The sequence below is a fragment of the Coregonus lavaretus genome, assembly GCF_964263955.1.
Source record: "Coregonus lavaretus genome assembly, chromosome: 4".
Classification (NCBI taxonomy): Eukaryota; Metazoa; Chordata; class Actinopteri; order Salmoniformes; family Salmonidae; genus Coregonus; species Coregonus lavaretus.
The window spans coordinates 14,581,124-14,598,626 of NC_139991.1; the positions used below are offsets into that span (position 1 = coordinate 14,581,124).

Sequence of the window (17,503 nt, forward strand, 5' to 3'; positions counted from 1 at the left end):
ACAGCATTCTGCAGCGATACACCATCCTATCTGGTTTGGGCTTAGTGGGACTCTCATTTGTTTTTCAACAGGACAATGACACAACACACCTCCAGGCTGTGTAAGGGCTATTTTACCAAGAAGGAGAGTGATGGAGTGCTGCATTAGATGACCTGGCCTCCACAATCCCCCGACCTCAACCCAATTGAGATAGTTTGGGATGAGTCAGATCGCAGAGTGAAGGAAAAGCAGCCAACAAGTGCTCAGCATATGTGGGAACTCCTTCAAGACTGTTGGAAAAGCATTCCAGGTGAAGCTGGTTGAGAGAATGTCAAGAGTGTGCAAAGCTGTCATCAAGGCAGAGGGTGGCTATTTGAAGAATCTCAATTATAAAATATATTTTGATTTGTTTAACACTTTTTTGGTTACTACATGATTCCATATGTGTTATTTCATCGTTTTGAGGTCTTCACTATTATTCTACAATGTAGAAAATAGTAAAAATAAAGAAAAACCCTTGAATGAGTAGGTGTGTCCAAACCTTTGACTGGTACTGTATGTTAAAGAGCCATAAACAACAATTATATGCACCCAAAAGGTTTTTGGCATTCCAAAGATATAGTACCCAAAAGTAAAAACATGAAGCAGACCAAACTCTTTGGTCCTTTAAAAACCTGCTGTATTGTGTGCTATAGCTTGGAAAATAAATACATGTGACTCTGGATGACAACATAATGATGTTTGTTTCCAACATTAGTGCTGTTTTCCTAAAGAAGTTAAATACGCTTCGTGTTTTGTTTCCTTGCCACGATACTAACCAGTATTGCGATACTTGTATCTTCCCGGCCCTAATATTCTAGGAACAGTAACATTCTAAATAAATCAATTATTTCCTTGTCCACAAAATTTTCACACAATGCACCATAATTTGAAGTAAGCTGCAGTAAAACATTTCAGAGTATTTTACTGTTGATAATACCCCACATTACTGTATAAATTACAGTTTTCAGTTACAGTGTAGTTTACCTCTCAAACACGGCCGTAAAAAAACTGCTGTGAACAACCTAAGTACTGGCAGTCGCCATGGATACAGCTGTCAGATACAGTGAAAAAAATATAAAGTACATGATGCAAGACAGCTTTATAGATGATAGTGCAGTCAGAGAGTAACTGGTAAAAGGTTGTCAGAGAAGTTCCTAACTAGTAGTGTCTAAAATGTTTGCAGGTCAACAGAAACAACAACCCAAAGTGAAAAAAGTCCCTTTGAACATACCTCTGCAAGAAACTGCTCTTTAATTAACCAGCTCTTCATGTAAAGGATTCCAATACACTCCAAAAAAAGGAATAAAGTGTTGAGACAACCTCTCAGAGACTGCCTGTAAAAACACATTAAGCGGGAGGCCATTAATCTTCAAACATCAGCATGGTCCTGTTATCTGAGCTAGTACTGGAGGGGACTGAATCAATTTGATTAGCGAAAAGAGCTGAAACACTGCGGTATTCACTTTCCCTTTACATGTTAGAGGAGGGCTACGATGTATGAGATAGCCTCTCTATGGAACCCTGTCAGCAAGCATTAAAAGCCAACCACTGATTGAAAAGATCCGATATTGGCTCTTTGTCATCCTCCGAGGCAGATAGCTTTTCTTCAACACCCTTCGCTCCCCGTGGTGTGTCTGTGTGTGTGCGTGTGTGTGTATGTGTGTGTGTGTGTGTGTGCGTGCATGTGTGTGTGCAGTTTGATGATTACATGGAGCAGTAGGTAGGGGAGAGAGGGGTTGAGGTTCAAGTCAAAAGTAATAATATCCTTTCATTAATTAGGCATAATGCCAAAGGTCAATCAAGAAGAGAACATAAGGCACCAAGCTACTGTAACACATCCAGGGACGGCCTGTTCAATAGGGCGATATGGGCGACGCACTGCCAAACGGGAAAAGGAAGGGATTTTTTTTCTAATCAATTATATCACGGCAACAGTAGTTATCAGTGTTCACGTCTGATCTGCCAGCCACTAAATGTCAAATCAGGCTAAAGTCGTGCTTCAAATGGCCCCGCCCGTTTTTGGGGCGATTTCAGTCAAGTTGAAAATCGCCCAGAAGTCTCTCATAGCCTGTCATGTAAAATCTATTTTTTTCAAATTTCAAAGCTTTCAATACATTCTCTATGGGTGTCTGTGGGCTTGCACTTACGCGCTTTCGTCATACGTGACGTAACCATGAACGTAACTAAGACAATAGCGGCTAGCAGCGTCTCTGTTGCGACCTGCAGTGTGGCGTTTAATTTGTAGACTTAGTTTACAAACATTCTGCCAACCATGGATTTCCAGTGGTTGGTTTTGGACTGATCTTGTTGATCGTGTACATACCCGCTACGAACGGACTAAATAATGAAAACGCTGCTGGCAGCGGAATCCCAATACAGCTGGGAGACTTGGCTGGATGACAGAGTCCCGGACAGAGAAGTGGAGCCGGCCGGCTTCACCCTGGTCAGAGCGGACCGCGATCCTGGTAAGAGAGCGACTCTGTACCCCGACATTGAACTGCTTTCTGTGTCATTGCGACCTTACTATCTGCCCCGTGAGTTCCCCCAATTGTTTGTTACCGTTGTGTACTGTTGATAATCACAAGTTTACTGGAGAACTGAGACCAAGTAGAGACTTTGGACAGGGTGGATATGGTATAATAAAGGCAGTTTATTCAGAGGTAAAGATATCTGGAATCGCGTGCACGGACTCGTTCGTCAAACTCTTAGGGAGAAGAGAGCCCCGAAAACATTGTGTGCAGACATTTTATACAATAAATGATGTAGGTTGAATCTAGTAGTTCTGATCTTCTGATTGGTCCTGATGAGTTGGGCGAGGTCCCCTCCACTGTTGCATTGGCTCTGAGTCGGGTTCTCTGTCTTCAAATGTTCAGCCTAAAGAGAGGGGATTTGTGTGTGTGTGTGTGTGTGTGTTTAACAGTGATGATGATGTGTGTGTGTGTGTGTGTTATCAGTGATGATGTGTGTGTGTGTGTGTGTGTGTGTGTGTCCTCAGAGCAAGAACTCGTGAGTTGGAAGAACTGAGAGACCTATGGCGTGGGTGTTGTCCTTGGCCACCTGCTGACAAGGCTGACAAGATAGGACTCTTTTGTCCATTGTTATAGGATAGGAACAGCATTGATTGAAAACAAACGCCCAACACAAAATGGGTCATGCACAAGATTTTAGTCAGACCAAGCTATAACATTATATATTTACTACGACAGTACATTCAACCAAAAGCTAATATAACAAAGGCATCAGAGATTATTTATAATCTGTCACAGAAACTGGAATCCATCTCCCCAGATCAGTCAATAAATGCTTCTGGTATTGACTTATATGCTGCCCCTGTCTTCATGTTGTTGCTGGACATATCTTTTTTAAAATGTGTGTAGGTCACCTAAATCATCAGAAAAATTGCCCCTCCTGAGAATTTTTTCAGGAGCCGCCACTGAACACATCTGAAAATGCATTTGACTTACTCACTAGTCAGATTTCTGTCTATGGGCCATGTGCAACTGCCATAAGTCTTACATTTGGCAATCCATAGCAATATGATTCATCTTTGAAAGTTTGACTTATTGATACAGAACACCTTTCCAATTAAATAAAACAATTATAAAACATCAACTGTAGATTCCTCATTTATACCATTACAGTATATGGAGGTGTAAAAGACTATTTCAAACATCACCACAGGCTGACAGTTTTATTTATACAGAAAGAAAAAAAAATAATGCAGCATGCAACAATTTCAAAGATTTTACTGTTACAGTTCATATAAGAAAATCAGTCAATTGAAATAAATTAATTAGGCCCTAATCTATGGATTTCACATGACTGGGTGTTACAGGAGGGGGTTGCAGTTCCGTAGCGACCCACTAGGTGTCATCCTCTGACAACCTTAGGCACCTCCTCACTCACAGTCTGGACTAATCATTATCTTATTGGTTTCACCTGTGTCTACCTGTTCACCTGTGTATTTATGCCCTCACTTCCCTTGCTCAGTTTTCTCTGCTAGTTTCTCTATGTCCAGCAGTACTATGCAGTGTCTGATCGGAGACCTATGAACAGGTACTTGAGAAGTGTTCTCCCTGTTTCGTTATTTGTTTCAGTCTTAGGTAGTATTTCGTATTTTGTCTGTCAGACGGATTTTGGAGACTTATTTGCTCCGCCTTTCTTTTATCGTGATACGTCCGTTATTTTGTATTCTGGCTTCAGGACCACCAGTAAAGATCCTTGTTTCACCATCTCTGCCTACTGTATATCCTGCACCGAACCTGGGTCACACCTCACACCAACCCTTACAACCCTTACAATACAGATATACATCTGTTGGTCACAGAAACCTTTAAAAAAAAAGGTCGGGTTGTGGATCAGAAAACCAGTCAGTATCTGGTGTGACCACCATTTGCCTCATGCAGCGCGTCACATCTCTTTCGCATAGAGTTGATCAGGCTGTTGATTGTGGCCTATGGAATGTTGTCCCACTCCTCTTCAATGGCTGTGTGAAGTTGCTGGATATTGGCGGGAACTGGAACACGCTGTCGAACACATCGATCCAGAGCATCCCAAACATGCTCAATGGGTGACATTTCTGGTGAGTATTCAGGCCATGGAAGAACTGGGACATTTTCAGCTTCCAGGAATTGTGTACAGATCCTTGCGACATGGGGCCGTGCATTACCATGCTGAAACATGAGATGATGGCGGCGGATGAATGGCACGACAACAGGCCTCAAGATCTCGTCACAGTATTTCTGTGCATTCAAATTCACATGGATCAAATGCAATTGTGTCCTTTGTCCGTAGCTTATGCCTGCCCATACCATAACCCCACCGCCACCACGGGGCACTCTGTTCACAACATTGACATCAGCAAACTGCTAGTCCACACGATGCCATTCATGTGGTCTGCGGTTGTGACGCCGGTTGGACGTACTGCCAAATTCTCTAAAATGCCATTGGAGTCGACTTATGGTAGAGAAATTAACATGACATTCTCTGGCAACAGCTCTGGTGGACATTCCTGCAGTCAGCATGCCAATTGCACACTCCCTCAAAACTTGATACATCTGTGGCATTGTGTGACAAAACTGCACATTTTAGAGTGGCCTTTTATTGTCACCAGCACAAGGTGCACCTGTGTAATTATCATGCTGTTTAATCATCTTCTTGATATACCACACCTGTCAGGTGGATGGATTATCTTGGCAAAGGAGAAATGCTCACTAACAGGGATGTTAACAAATTTGTGCACAACATTTGAGAGAAATAAGCTTTTTGTGCATATGGAAAATTTCTGAGATCTTTTACTTCAGCTCATGAAACATGGGACCAACACTTTACATTTATATTTTTGTTTAGTGTAGTTTTGGATGAGTTAAAGTTGAGCATTTGTAATGCATTTGCAACAGCCCTCCAGCTTTAGGGTTGCAATATAAGACCAGAACACAAGTTAACATTAATCTGGCAGCAACGACCGCATCCAAGACATTCTGGAAGAGTTCGCTGTGCTGTGCTAGCTGAGCGTGCATTTATCTCAGTCCGTGAAATGTGTCATGTTGCTGTAGAATGAAGAAGCAGTGGTTTGGTTTATTCCGCCTGGCAGAGCTACCAGACAGGCTGATAAACACCCTGGCCTCTGACAGACCATCAGTTCATTGCTGTGGATGTTCATGTCAGCAGGGTTAGACAGCATTAGACAGCGCTGCGGAGCAAGGTGTATCCACCTGGCCTCATCCACAGTGAGTTACAAACAGAGGGATAATGGTGAAATGCCTCTGTAAGCATTGGCAGACTGGAGAAAAAAATATGTGTTTTCTTTCGGTCAAGACTACTACACTATGATGTATTACCTAGTCATTTGTTGATGTGATGATGTGATTGCATGAGACAGAGAAAGAACTGAGTGAAGAAAGGTGAATGCAGCCATTACATTTTTGTTTGGTTTCCCCAAACCTCTGTCCTTTCTCACCTTTGACGACCAAGTTAAGCAATTCATTCCACCATGTCTGAGATCGTTGACTAGAGTGCTGAACCTCACACATTCCATCTGGCCATGGAATGCCATCTAATCTCACCTCCTACTCTCCAAATCCAGCCCAAATAGCTGTGCATTGTCATCCACGCCCCCCAAACCCCTCACACCCCATGACCTCTGTCCATTCTCTATGTGTGACACCCACCTCCCCCTTCACCCTCTTGAGCCACATTTCCCCAGACTAGCAGGTGGCAAAGTAAACATAGGCCGCACAAAGGGGGAGCCATGCAGAAGCTCTTGTTGTGAAAACAGTGGCGGGCCATGGCAGACTGCCACCATGCACAGGCATCCGCTCCCAGACTCCCACCTCCTGGGACAGGACAGGGGGACAACGGGAGCACTCTGGGGAGGCCAAGTCCACCATAACCCCATCCATCTCTCTTCCCCCAGGACCTGACAGAACCACCAAACCACCTCGTATCGCTCATTCCTCCCCCGATGAGGATCAAAAGGCCCTGTGAGTAACCCGGGGGCTCTTGTCAAACTTGGTTCTGTTTCTCCCATGATAGTAATGGGCAGTAATGGCTTCGGGCGTCCGTCGATGTCTGTCAGCCTCGTTCTCTGTGTTGCTTCGGTGCTTTGTTGAGGCAGAGTAATTTCTCTTTCCGACTGATGGGTTTCAATCAAAAGGGGGTTTACACTAAATGCAGTGACGTCTATTTTGGCCGAGCCACAGGGTACCTCGTGTGCCTTGCCTTCCTCTGTCACATTTTCCTCCTCATTCTCTAACGTGACCTCGGCAGAGCCCCACAGGCCTTCAAACACTGTGTCCAGACCGAGAGAGAAGAACCGTACGGCATGTCTTCAGCACAGCTGGGCAGCCAGAACAGCCAGGACCCCTCCCTATGAGCCAGCCCTAGCTAGCCCCTGACATAGGCCATAATCTAAGAGTAGACAGCGGTGAGGACAGAGAGCAGGGAGACACTGACAAACATGGGGAGGATACACAATGCTATACTGGACTTAGAAACCATTCCACTGACTTAATAGCCACAAGACTTGAGTGTAACCCTCACTGTCATTTCATTACACTTTTCCACTGCATTGTAAATATCTGGCAGCCTGGTCGGTCTGGTGACTGCTCCAGCCCTTTGAACTGACGAGTTTAGGGATCTCACCAACTAACTCTCAGCAAATTGCAATATAGGCCTATGCATGGATATATGGATGCTATTTGTATAAATCTCTGCCATGAGTTACATCAATAAATATATATATATATATATATATATATATATATATATATATTCTGCTAATTTTTGCAGTGGTGATAGTAGTACTTCATCCCAGAGGAACCCATTTTTAACATTTGCATATGTTTTGTAAAGCTACCCTGAACTAAGCCTGCGGCATTAACAAATCTGTCAGTGACATAATTACTCACACAGACTGAAACTGCAAACGAGACAAAGATGGAGGAGACAAAGAACCTCCTCCAGGTTCTAACCTCTATCTGTGTAACTCTGTTAGCAGATTAGCCTGGGATCTCGCTAGCCACTTCCTGTTGTGATGTGCCTCCTCCCCTTTAACCCACAAAAAACTTTAACCAACACCCTGGAGGAAATCCACTGTTAGCTAGCTAGCGCTTCCCATTGTCTGCCAACCCCCCACACCACCTCAGGCTCAATTATCACACATGTATTCCATTTCTCTCAGAAACAAACCAAATGTTACTGTAAAATATCTAACAACATCTTCCAGCAGTTAGCAGATGGAGGTGCCTATGCTTGATAATGGGAGGAAATTGATTCCATCTGTTGGGATGTGGTGCGTCTCTCTTCTAGTTCTGCCTGAACTGTATTTCTGTGAAAGTCCTGAGAAGACTAGTAGAACTGCAAGATGAAATGTAAAAGCAAAACACTGGAGGGACAACATGCAAAGAAAACACAAACATAGTAGTAGCCATTAATATCAGTAATATCAGATACTAATACCTCAATGTACTGTATGATTTATGTAATGTATATTTTTTTCTATTTATAGTAACATGCTGTTAAATGGATGTTATTCATGACAAAATCTATAATCTGAAAAGTACTTGAGATGTATGGAATTTCACAGGGAGTAAAGAGACACCAGGTCCTCAGACTTCAGGGAAAGCTGGCATATTGATGTGGCAGACCTCTTGTGATCTCCTTAAATGTACACTTGTAAGAGTTACAAAGATTAGAGGGAGATGTCCTCTCTTAAGCACCAGTCTATTTCTCCTCAGACCTGCAGACCAGACGACACTTCCCCCACCACCATTCTCAGTTCACAGGATAACATGCACATGGTTCCTCTGAGTCGACAGTTTTCCGAACCGTTTCAGTCTACATGTTGGGAATTAGCTTATACACCAATGGTCTCAGAGGACTTTCCTATGGAAGCTATTACAACATGACTTTGCTTTTGCTTTCATGTGGTTTTCTGAGGCCTGTGACTACATACTGTAACCGTACACATTTCGACCATGCATGTCTTCAGTGTAAGTACGGGACACAATTTATAGCTTGTTCTTTAGGATCTGTTGCGGGGGGAAACGTAATTAGCTTGTCTTTGTGTAAACTGTAGCTGCTTTTAAGGCTCCCAACCATGACATTATATTTTAAATTAGTAAGTGCTTACATGCTGTTAAAGGCTGGGAGAGACGTGTGAGAAACCCAAAGCCAGTGATTATAAAGCTCTAAAACACATCTGCACTCCAGCTCAGCGTTACATGTGACCACAGTGTCGGCGAATGCAGACCAGAGCATCCACATCACTCAGCTTCTGTCAGCTATGGTAAAAAGATACAGGCAATTATCAGCCCAAAATACAGCCCACTTCTGTGTGAGCGGCCTATGTCTCCATGTCTATCATTCGACCTGGCCAATAATGATTTGAATTTCCCTCAGCGTTAGCTTAGAGCATTCCACAGAGTGTGTGGCGTCACTAATTGCCTTTAAAGAGCATAGACACCCACTGAGCAGCCCTTGTTCTCCACATAAAGCAGAGGTGGGCCTGGAAACGCCATGGCTATTGATGTTATACAGCCCCCTTATCAGCTGAATCGAATGGGCAAGGTTCATCTTGTTTTCCTGTCAGCCCAGTTGGGACCAAGCAACTTCCTCTGACAGTGGATGATGACTCTGCAGGTGGCCAAGTTGGGAAGTCCACTATTTCTGGCACTCAGTCACTCCCAAACTCACCAGAGGTCAGAAATAGAGAGACAGAGAGGATATGAGGGGAAAATAGACATTTTATAGAATCTTAAAGTAAATATGGGATATACTGTATATAGTTCTGTGTTCAATTTAAGCTAACACCTTTACTGTTTCCATTGCTTCCAGTACCCTTCCCTGAACCTCAGATACTGTCACTAGCCGGCTACCATCCGGTACTCTACCCTGCCCCTTAAAGACCGCTGCCCTATGTACATAGTCATTGAACACTGGTCACTTTAATAATGTTTACACACTGCTTTACCCACTTTATATGTATATACTGTATTCTAGTCATGGCTCATCCTATATAGCTGATTGAGGACCTTATTACTGATGAATGTGTTTGTTTATTATGACCGTGTTTTCCTTCTTTCTGCTTGCATTTTGTATTTATACATTTGATGTGTGTATTTTCTGTAATTCAGGGCTCATCTGTAAAAGATCTGGTCTCAGTATGACTCCCTGATAAAATAAAGGTAAAATAAAATATAAATAAATATCTGCTGCTATACACACCTTTTCTATTCGCATACTGTCCATACTGTCAATACACACCATTCACATAAATATACAGTACCAGTCAAAAGGACACACCTACCCATTTAAGGGTTTTTCTTTATTTTTACTATTTTCTACATTGTAGAATAGTGAAGACATCAAAACTATGAAATAACACACAAGGAATCACGTAGTAACTAAAAAAGTGATAAACAGATTCTTCAAAGTAGCCACCCTTTGCCTTGATGACAGCTTTGCACACTCTTGGCATTCTCTCAACCAGCTTAACCTGGAATGCTTTTCCAACAGTCTTGAAGGAGTTCCCACATATGCTGAGCATTTGTTGGCTGCTTTTCCTTCACTCTGCGGTCCAACTCATCCCAAACCATCTCAATTGGGTTGAGGTCGGGTGATTGTGGAGGCCAGGTCATCTGATGCAGCACTCCATCACTCTCCTTCTTGGTAAAATAGCCCTTACACAGCCTGGAGGTGTGTTGTGTCATTGTCCTGTTGAAAAACAAATGATAGTCCCACTAAGCCCAAACCAGATGGGATGGCTTATCACTGCAGAATGCTGTGGTAGCCATGCTGGTTAAGTGTGCCTTGAATTCTAAATAAACCAGCAAAGCCCCCCCACACCTTCACACCTCCTCCTCCATGTTCATGGTGGGAACCACACATGTGCCGATCATCCGTTCACCTACTCTGCGTCGTACAAAGACACAGCCGTTGGAACGAAAAATCTCAAATTTGGACTCATCAGACCAAAGGACAGATTTCCGCCGGTCTAATGTCCATTGCTTGTGTTTCTTGGCCCAAGCAAGTCTCTTCTTCTTATTGGTGTCCTTTAGCAGTGATTTCTTTGCAGCAATTTGACCATGAAGGCTTGATTTCACACAGTCTCCTCAAAACAGTTGATGTTGAGATGTGTCTGTTACTTGAACTCTGTGAAGCATTTATTTGGGCTGCAATTTGAGGCTGGTAACTCTAATGAACTTATCCTCTGCAGCAGAGGTAACTCTGGGTCTTCCTTTCCTGTGGCGGTCCTAATGATAGCCACTTTCATCATAGCGCTTGATGGTTTTTGCGACTGCACTTGAAGAAACTTTCAAAGTTCTTGAAATGTTACGTATTGACTGACCTTCATGTCTTAAAGTAATGATGGACTGTCGTTTCTCTTTGCTTATTTGAGCTGTTCTTGCCATAATATGGACTTGGTCTTTTACCAAACAGGGCTATCTTCTGTATACCAACCCTACCTTGTCACAACACAACTGATCGGCTCAAACGCGTTAAGAAGGAAAGAAATTCTACAAATTAACTTTTAAGAAGGCACACCTGTTAATTGAAATGCATTCCAGGTGACTACCTCATGAAGCTGTTTGAGAGAATGCCAAGAGTGTGCAAAGCTGTCATCAATGCAAAGGGTGGCGACTTTGAAGAATCTCAAATATAAAATATATTTTGATTTGTTTAACACTTTTTTTGGTTACTACATGATTCCATATGTGTTATTTCATAGTTTTGATGTCTTCACTATTATTCTACAATGTAAAAAATAGTAAAAATAAAGAAAAACCTTTGAATTAGTAGGTGTGTCCAAACCTTTGACTGGTACTGTATGTTATTTAAATTCTGGACTCTGGAAGCTAATTTCCTGCAATTCTAACCATTTTGCTATGGGGTTTTGTACTGTGTATTTAAATACTGTATTCTCGACAAAGCTCATTCTAATATTTCTACTACTGTACATTGCATTTTAGTTACACTGTTTATGCACACCGCATATTTATTTATATACTGGATTCTTGACATAGCTCAATCTAATACATCTACAGCTGTACATATCATTCCTAGTATATCTTGTGTAAATTCATCCGGTGTAGATAAGTATAGATTGCATTTGGATTACTGTTACTGCTATTTGGGTTGTTAATTGGATTAGTTCCAACATTTCTTAATTTCTTTATTTTTACTTTTTGGATTATGTGTGTATTGTTTTGTATTGCTACGTATTGCTGCACTGTTGGAGCTAGAAACACCAGCATTTAGCTGCACCTGCGATAATGTCTTCAAAATCCTTGTACGTGACCAATAAACTTTGATTTGATATGTTCTGCAACCATGTTTGTGCACGTCTTACACAGAGAAAAATGTTCACTAAAGCAGCCATACAGGTCAAAACGCTATCCTCATTTGACAACAAGCCAGAACCATTGATGGAAAATAACATATTGTCTAACAAAAGGGTACTGCATCTACTGTGCTGACACATACGGGTCGAGGAATATGTATAGATTCTGCTTTGTGAAGTGACGACCACTTCAACGCTCCTCATTCGTCTTGTGTGAGAAACCCGAGCACAATGCCTGTGACAAGCAGAATGGTGAGGGCCTGGCTCCCTCTCCTACTGGCATCTAGTGGTGGGCACTACATCACTGTCACCACAGAGACCACCAGGGAATCGCCCTCGGCAGCGCTCACAACACGACTGGCTCACGTCGTATGTGGCATAACAGCCTATGAGTTATGAGAGGGACGAGGGAGCAATTGTAACTACAGAGGCCCAACAGACGTTCCAATTTGTCCAGTTCTCTTATGAAAATGGACAAGTACAAATGCCTAAAGCCCTACCTGAGAATCCCTCATCATGTATCAGGCTCAGCTCTACTCCCTGTATGCCCTGCATCTATATGGAGCCCATTGTGGGGAGATGGAGCCCATAGGACACTGATCAGAGAGAGAGTTGTGGTTTACTGTAGGTCATATGAGGTGCAGACAAAGAACTGATCTGCAGCCATCTTGTTTATTTCAGGCCTGTGCACAACATTTAAATATGATACTCTCCAGAGAAAAGTTCACTCCAGGACAATAATTTATGACCACCACATCACATAACTCATGTTTTGTAATATATGTAGGACTCTATAATTCTGATAAAAGAATCCCACTAAACCGGTTATATGACCAATACCACACCATGGGAAGAGAATTTGTGTATTTTTCACACTGTGGAACGTCCAACGACTTACACCTTGTTGAGACAGACAAATGTGCATGTCTGCTGACATATTTCCTTTCCTCAGATCATTGTTAATGGATATCACAACTGTCCCTGAGTGGTATTCCACACGTTAGGGTGTCAACGACAGCAATAAGGCACTAAGCAAAATAAACAACTTGCTTTGAGGTGTCTGAGAGCAACAAGCTGGGGAATGAGAGAAAGAAAGGGAAAAGGGGTTTGTTTTCACACTCATCCCCTGGTACCTGGGGGTCATTAAAAAGACCCCTAGTACACATCCAAACAGACTCAATTACCCCCGTAATTAGAACCGGTCTACAACTCTACAGGGGTTGTGGGAAAATAATACACCTAGCCCTCTCAGCCTAATTTCTAAAACAAAGAACAATAAAAATGTGTTCTCTGAATATATGTGGTTACCTAAGAGAGAGTGACCTGCTTTAATACCACAGGAATCACTGAAAGGAGAGATGTCACACATTGACCACATTTACATGCGCACAGTATTCCGCATAGTAGCTCATATCCCGCTTTTTGGTCTTACTCAGGATAAGCTGTTTACATGCACCTTTGATATCCCGCTCACGAGTATCCCCGTATCTGTAAATAAACAGAATATTCCTAATTTAAGTTAATATGGTTTAAATGGAATATTAACTGAAATATGGACACTGACTGTAGGCCTATAACCTCTCACATGTAGCGTCATTTAATATTAACTCCTACAGAATTATGCATTTCTTGCAATACAATTATACAACAAATGTTAATTTTGTCTCGGGAACAGGAGTGGAGAAATATGATAAATTTATTTCAGCATCTCTTGAGAAAATGCAAATGTTAATGCGCGTGTTATGTGTTATCTTTGACACTGTTTTGCAAGCAGACAATATTTCAACCACATAAAATATGCACCCTAGAGAAACTGAAGCCTTATCAGAAACGTTTCATTGTTTTCTCAGCTTACACTTAAACTTTAAAAGGTGTGGCTGTAACTGTATAGACTAGAGAGACATGCATCCTAACGTGGAAGAGGGGGCTTGGGAAAGGTCATGGCCGAGTTTGTAATGGTCGGACACGCTTAGCCAGAGAGCCGGAATCCGCTGAAGGGGCAATCTAATGGCTCAACAGCCAAACAATATAGCTGGCCCACACACCAATGCTCCAGCCGTCCAATAAGATAATAAATGACATATTAATGGTCTCAGAGAGTGCATCCAAGCCTACTGGTAGTGGGCTGGAACAGTTCTTGTTGAGTTCAGTTCAGCTCTTGGGGACTGGTCCTTGTGAGGAAGGGCTGGCTCTGTCACCCAGTGTACGGAGCGGTGACCTGGGGAGGACAGCAGAGCTCTAATTTATCTCTCCCTGCATTCACAGAGGAATGGGAGAGCAGCTTTGAACTTTCACTACAGAGGAACTGAGACCAGCATGACCCTGAAATAGGGAGTGACTGAGGTCAACCACCGGGACCTCTGGACCAGAGAATGCAGGCAGAGAACCAGCAATATATGTACTAGTCTTAAAAAACTGGTGTCTTTAAGTCATTTGAGGTCAGCAGAAAAGAGAAAAAGAGAAAATACAATCAACACACAAAGGAAATACATGTCCTTCTCATGAGGAGTGTAATTAAAAACACCATGTTAAATTATTCAGGATTTACTGAGCAAATCCCCTATCCCCGGTCTTAATACAGAGTCTGCCTGTTCTTGATTTAAAAACAGAATCCCCCTCCATCTGCTAGGGCATGATGCTATCAAACAGTAGTTAAGAGGACCAGCGTGGGCGGACTGTGGAGGCCGGGGCTTCTCTGACCGACCGTGAGCCTGTCTGTCTGTGTGCCAGCAGTGGAGACCTACACTACCACAAAGAGTGCCTCCATCGGCCTATAGAGAGAGCAACCATCCTCTCTCGGAGCGCCACTCCAAAATTGGAATTAACATTCTTCTTGCACAAAAAATCGAGCTCTCACCCAGTTATCCTCTGTTTCCAGGCAAAAGAAGCTGCTGAGGATCAAGGGGGATGAATGGGTCCTCATTTGTACTTAATCCAAAGCTCCTCGTGAAGGGGAGATGACATGTGGGGTTAAACTCCTCCAGGCTATGCACTCTTTCAGTGCATGTTTCTCTCTTCCCCTTTTTTCAGTTTTAATGTACTACTGTAATAGTAGGTATTTTAATGTAGCTCTCCCTCCTTTCCATCTGAAATCTAAAAGTAGAAGCACATTTTAAGAAACGATGGACTAAGTGAATTGCTGATGGCCCTCAGGTCATCCTTGTGAGAAAAAAAAAGAGAAAAGAAACTGGGTAGAAGAAAAAACGATCAAAGAGTCCTTCCAGTCTATTCAAATGCAACTGCTCCCAAATTATATTGTGTCCTTGCACAGTTTTAAAAGAATGGGTCACTGCTGTTTTATTGTGGAGAAGCTACTACTAATGAAAGGGACAATACAAAGATTAGCACTGCCAGCCAAGCGGCTGAAACTTCACCCTGGGTTTAATTGCACTGAACAAGGGAGATGGGGAAGCAGGGCAAACAAGGGACAAAAGAGCAGGGAGCAGAGAAGGAGGTAGAGGCTATTGGCAAAAATAAAGATATGTTTTATGGAGGCCTAGTGTCCGGGGTGGGACATGTGATCTGCTTGTCCGCCTGAGGGAGGAAATGTTGAGAGAGGCACTAAGCCCAGCAACTTAAAAAACAGAACTGTCTCTTCTCCACTCTCCTCGCTTCTTATCCCCCCCCCCCCCCCCCCCCACCCCTCTCTCTCTCTCTCTCTCCCTCTCTCACTCACACACCCCTCTCTCTCGCTCTTCCTCACACACACAAACACACACACACTATTTTTCTCTTTCATTGCTTACATTGCATATTATAAAGGTGGTTTGAAACAAGGTCTAATCCGCGAAAATCTAAATCACTAGAAAAAAAACTGGTGTATGTTTCCTGACACACGAAAAAAGTGTAACGACTCGAGGGGACACTTACCAAGCCAGAACATGTAGATATGGCTGCAGAGGAAGCTGTGAGGTTGCGTATAAATCCCTGATACAAGCAGTCCTGGTGGGCTGGCACCTGTGCCAATGTGGTGATGCCCTCTGTCCCCAGTACCTGTACTGTGAAGCCCTCTGCCACTACCATGGAAGGCTGTAAATCCAGGTGCATGTCCCTCCCGAAGGCAGATAGTCTGTAGTGTACAGGGCCCCCCATGGACGGCAGGGACCTCTTATTCCGGCCTCGCTGCAGCACATCGTGGGACACATACCCACCCTGAGCATCCACCTCAATTGGCGTCACAAACACGTAATCTGGGGGGAGAACCACAGAGAAGGTCACCACCAAACCCACATCCAATGGGTTCATCTTATTGGCACAAAGTATTTGCACACATTTAAACTCCCTCTAGTCTAATTATACTGATCACAGTATAATTGATCAAACAGTGTTATAATATTTAAGCGACTTATGAGGGGAGCATTAGATATCATACTGGCTTGTGTATTCAGGCCTTTCATAATCATACCACGTTTCAGATCCAAAAGTTGTAAACGTTATTCCGCTATCATAGCCTATATTAATCTAATAAACAGTTATTCAATAAGAACACGAAGACACCCATAATTTAGGAACAGTATCAGACGCCACGTAGGCCTAATAGGAACGCCCAGAAACAAATCCAGATAGTTTTTTACAGTCACATCCACTCGCACTGGTAAATCAAAGAATGTAAATCATCTAAACTCGACCCGCCCCGTCGCCGGCTGCTCAAGGAGGAAACTGCCGCTTCTGTAGGGAATTCCTTCACCGGCATAACGCGCGTGGCTAAAGTTTACCAGCCAAGAAGATGTGAGGCAGTATGCGCGCAAGGAACCATGAGCGCTTTACCTGGTGACTCATCGGTAAACCTGACACACCAAATACAAGTAATGCGTTTTATTATTTCTGAACAGTAGCTATGTTATTGTTTCATTCTAAAGGATTGTAAAAGTTACAGACTGTCGCAGACTACAATGTTGTTAGTAACCATTTTCTTATCCGTTATGGAGAGAAGTAAACAACCGGCCCGGTGCAAAATACGAACCGTGATTCAGTCCACTGGTGTCACTGGCAAAAGTAGCCGAAACAGAGTAAATGGAATGTGAGCAGTAGATATGCAGCGTCTGCAAAACGACAGGTAGCAACAAGTTAATGGCACAACAAGCGCAACAGTGTACTATAACAGGCAGCCTACTGCAATTTTAAAGTATATCTGATTATACAGTTAATTGTCACCTGCCTTCAATGTGTTCCAGAACCACAGAGTGGATAAAATCTTCACTGATGTGCAGCTGACAAATGGGATAGGCAAAGTCCATATCAAAAGAAAAAGGCAATCCATGTTGGCATGCAATCCCTCCTCTGTTACCTCCTCAAAAAACGCAGAAGTAATAACCTGCGGCAGCGCGTAATGCAACTGTAAGACATCGCTAATTTCTTTAGGTGCCTTTTTACATATAATCACGTCAAGTCCGCCTTGTCCATTTGGCTGTGCCTGGAGAGGTAAAGTGCACTCGTGCGTCTTTCTGAAACAGGTAGCAAATCGCCGGAGTGCTGACTGCGCTCTCTATAGTGAACAGTGACAGCTCCTGCAGACAGTAAAGCAGCAGTAGCACCCGCGGGTGGAAACGGAGCCGGGCCAATCAGCAAAGAGCATCAGTGTTTAGTTTAACAAGTTCGTGCTCCCCACACAACCCACTGGGCAAATACGGGTTAAATCAA

At 43.1% G+C, this 17,503-nt stretch overlaps 1 protein-coding gene across 1 annotated transcript in view; it reads right to left on the bottom strand.

The window, feature by feature from the left end:
• The window catches only part of adamts18 (ADAM metallopeptidase with thrombospondin type 1 motif, 18), a gene marked incomplete at both ends in the record, with an annotated part of 54,603 nt that extends 37,480 nt beyond the window's left edge, over positions 1-17,123 (bottom strand). The window contains 3 exons of the mRNA XM_084159567.1: positions 15,734-16,053; positions 16,827-16,905; positions 17,022-17,123. Of these exons, the coding sequence (XP_084015693.1) occupies positions 15,734-16,053; positions 16,827-16,905; positions 17,022-17,123 (501 nt within the window). The remainder of the gene's footprint in view (positions 1-15,733; positions 16,054-16,826; positions 16,906-17,021) is intronic.
• Positions 17,124-17,503: the final 380 nt, after the last annotated feature.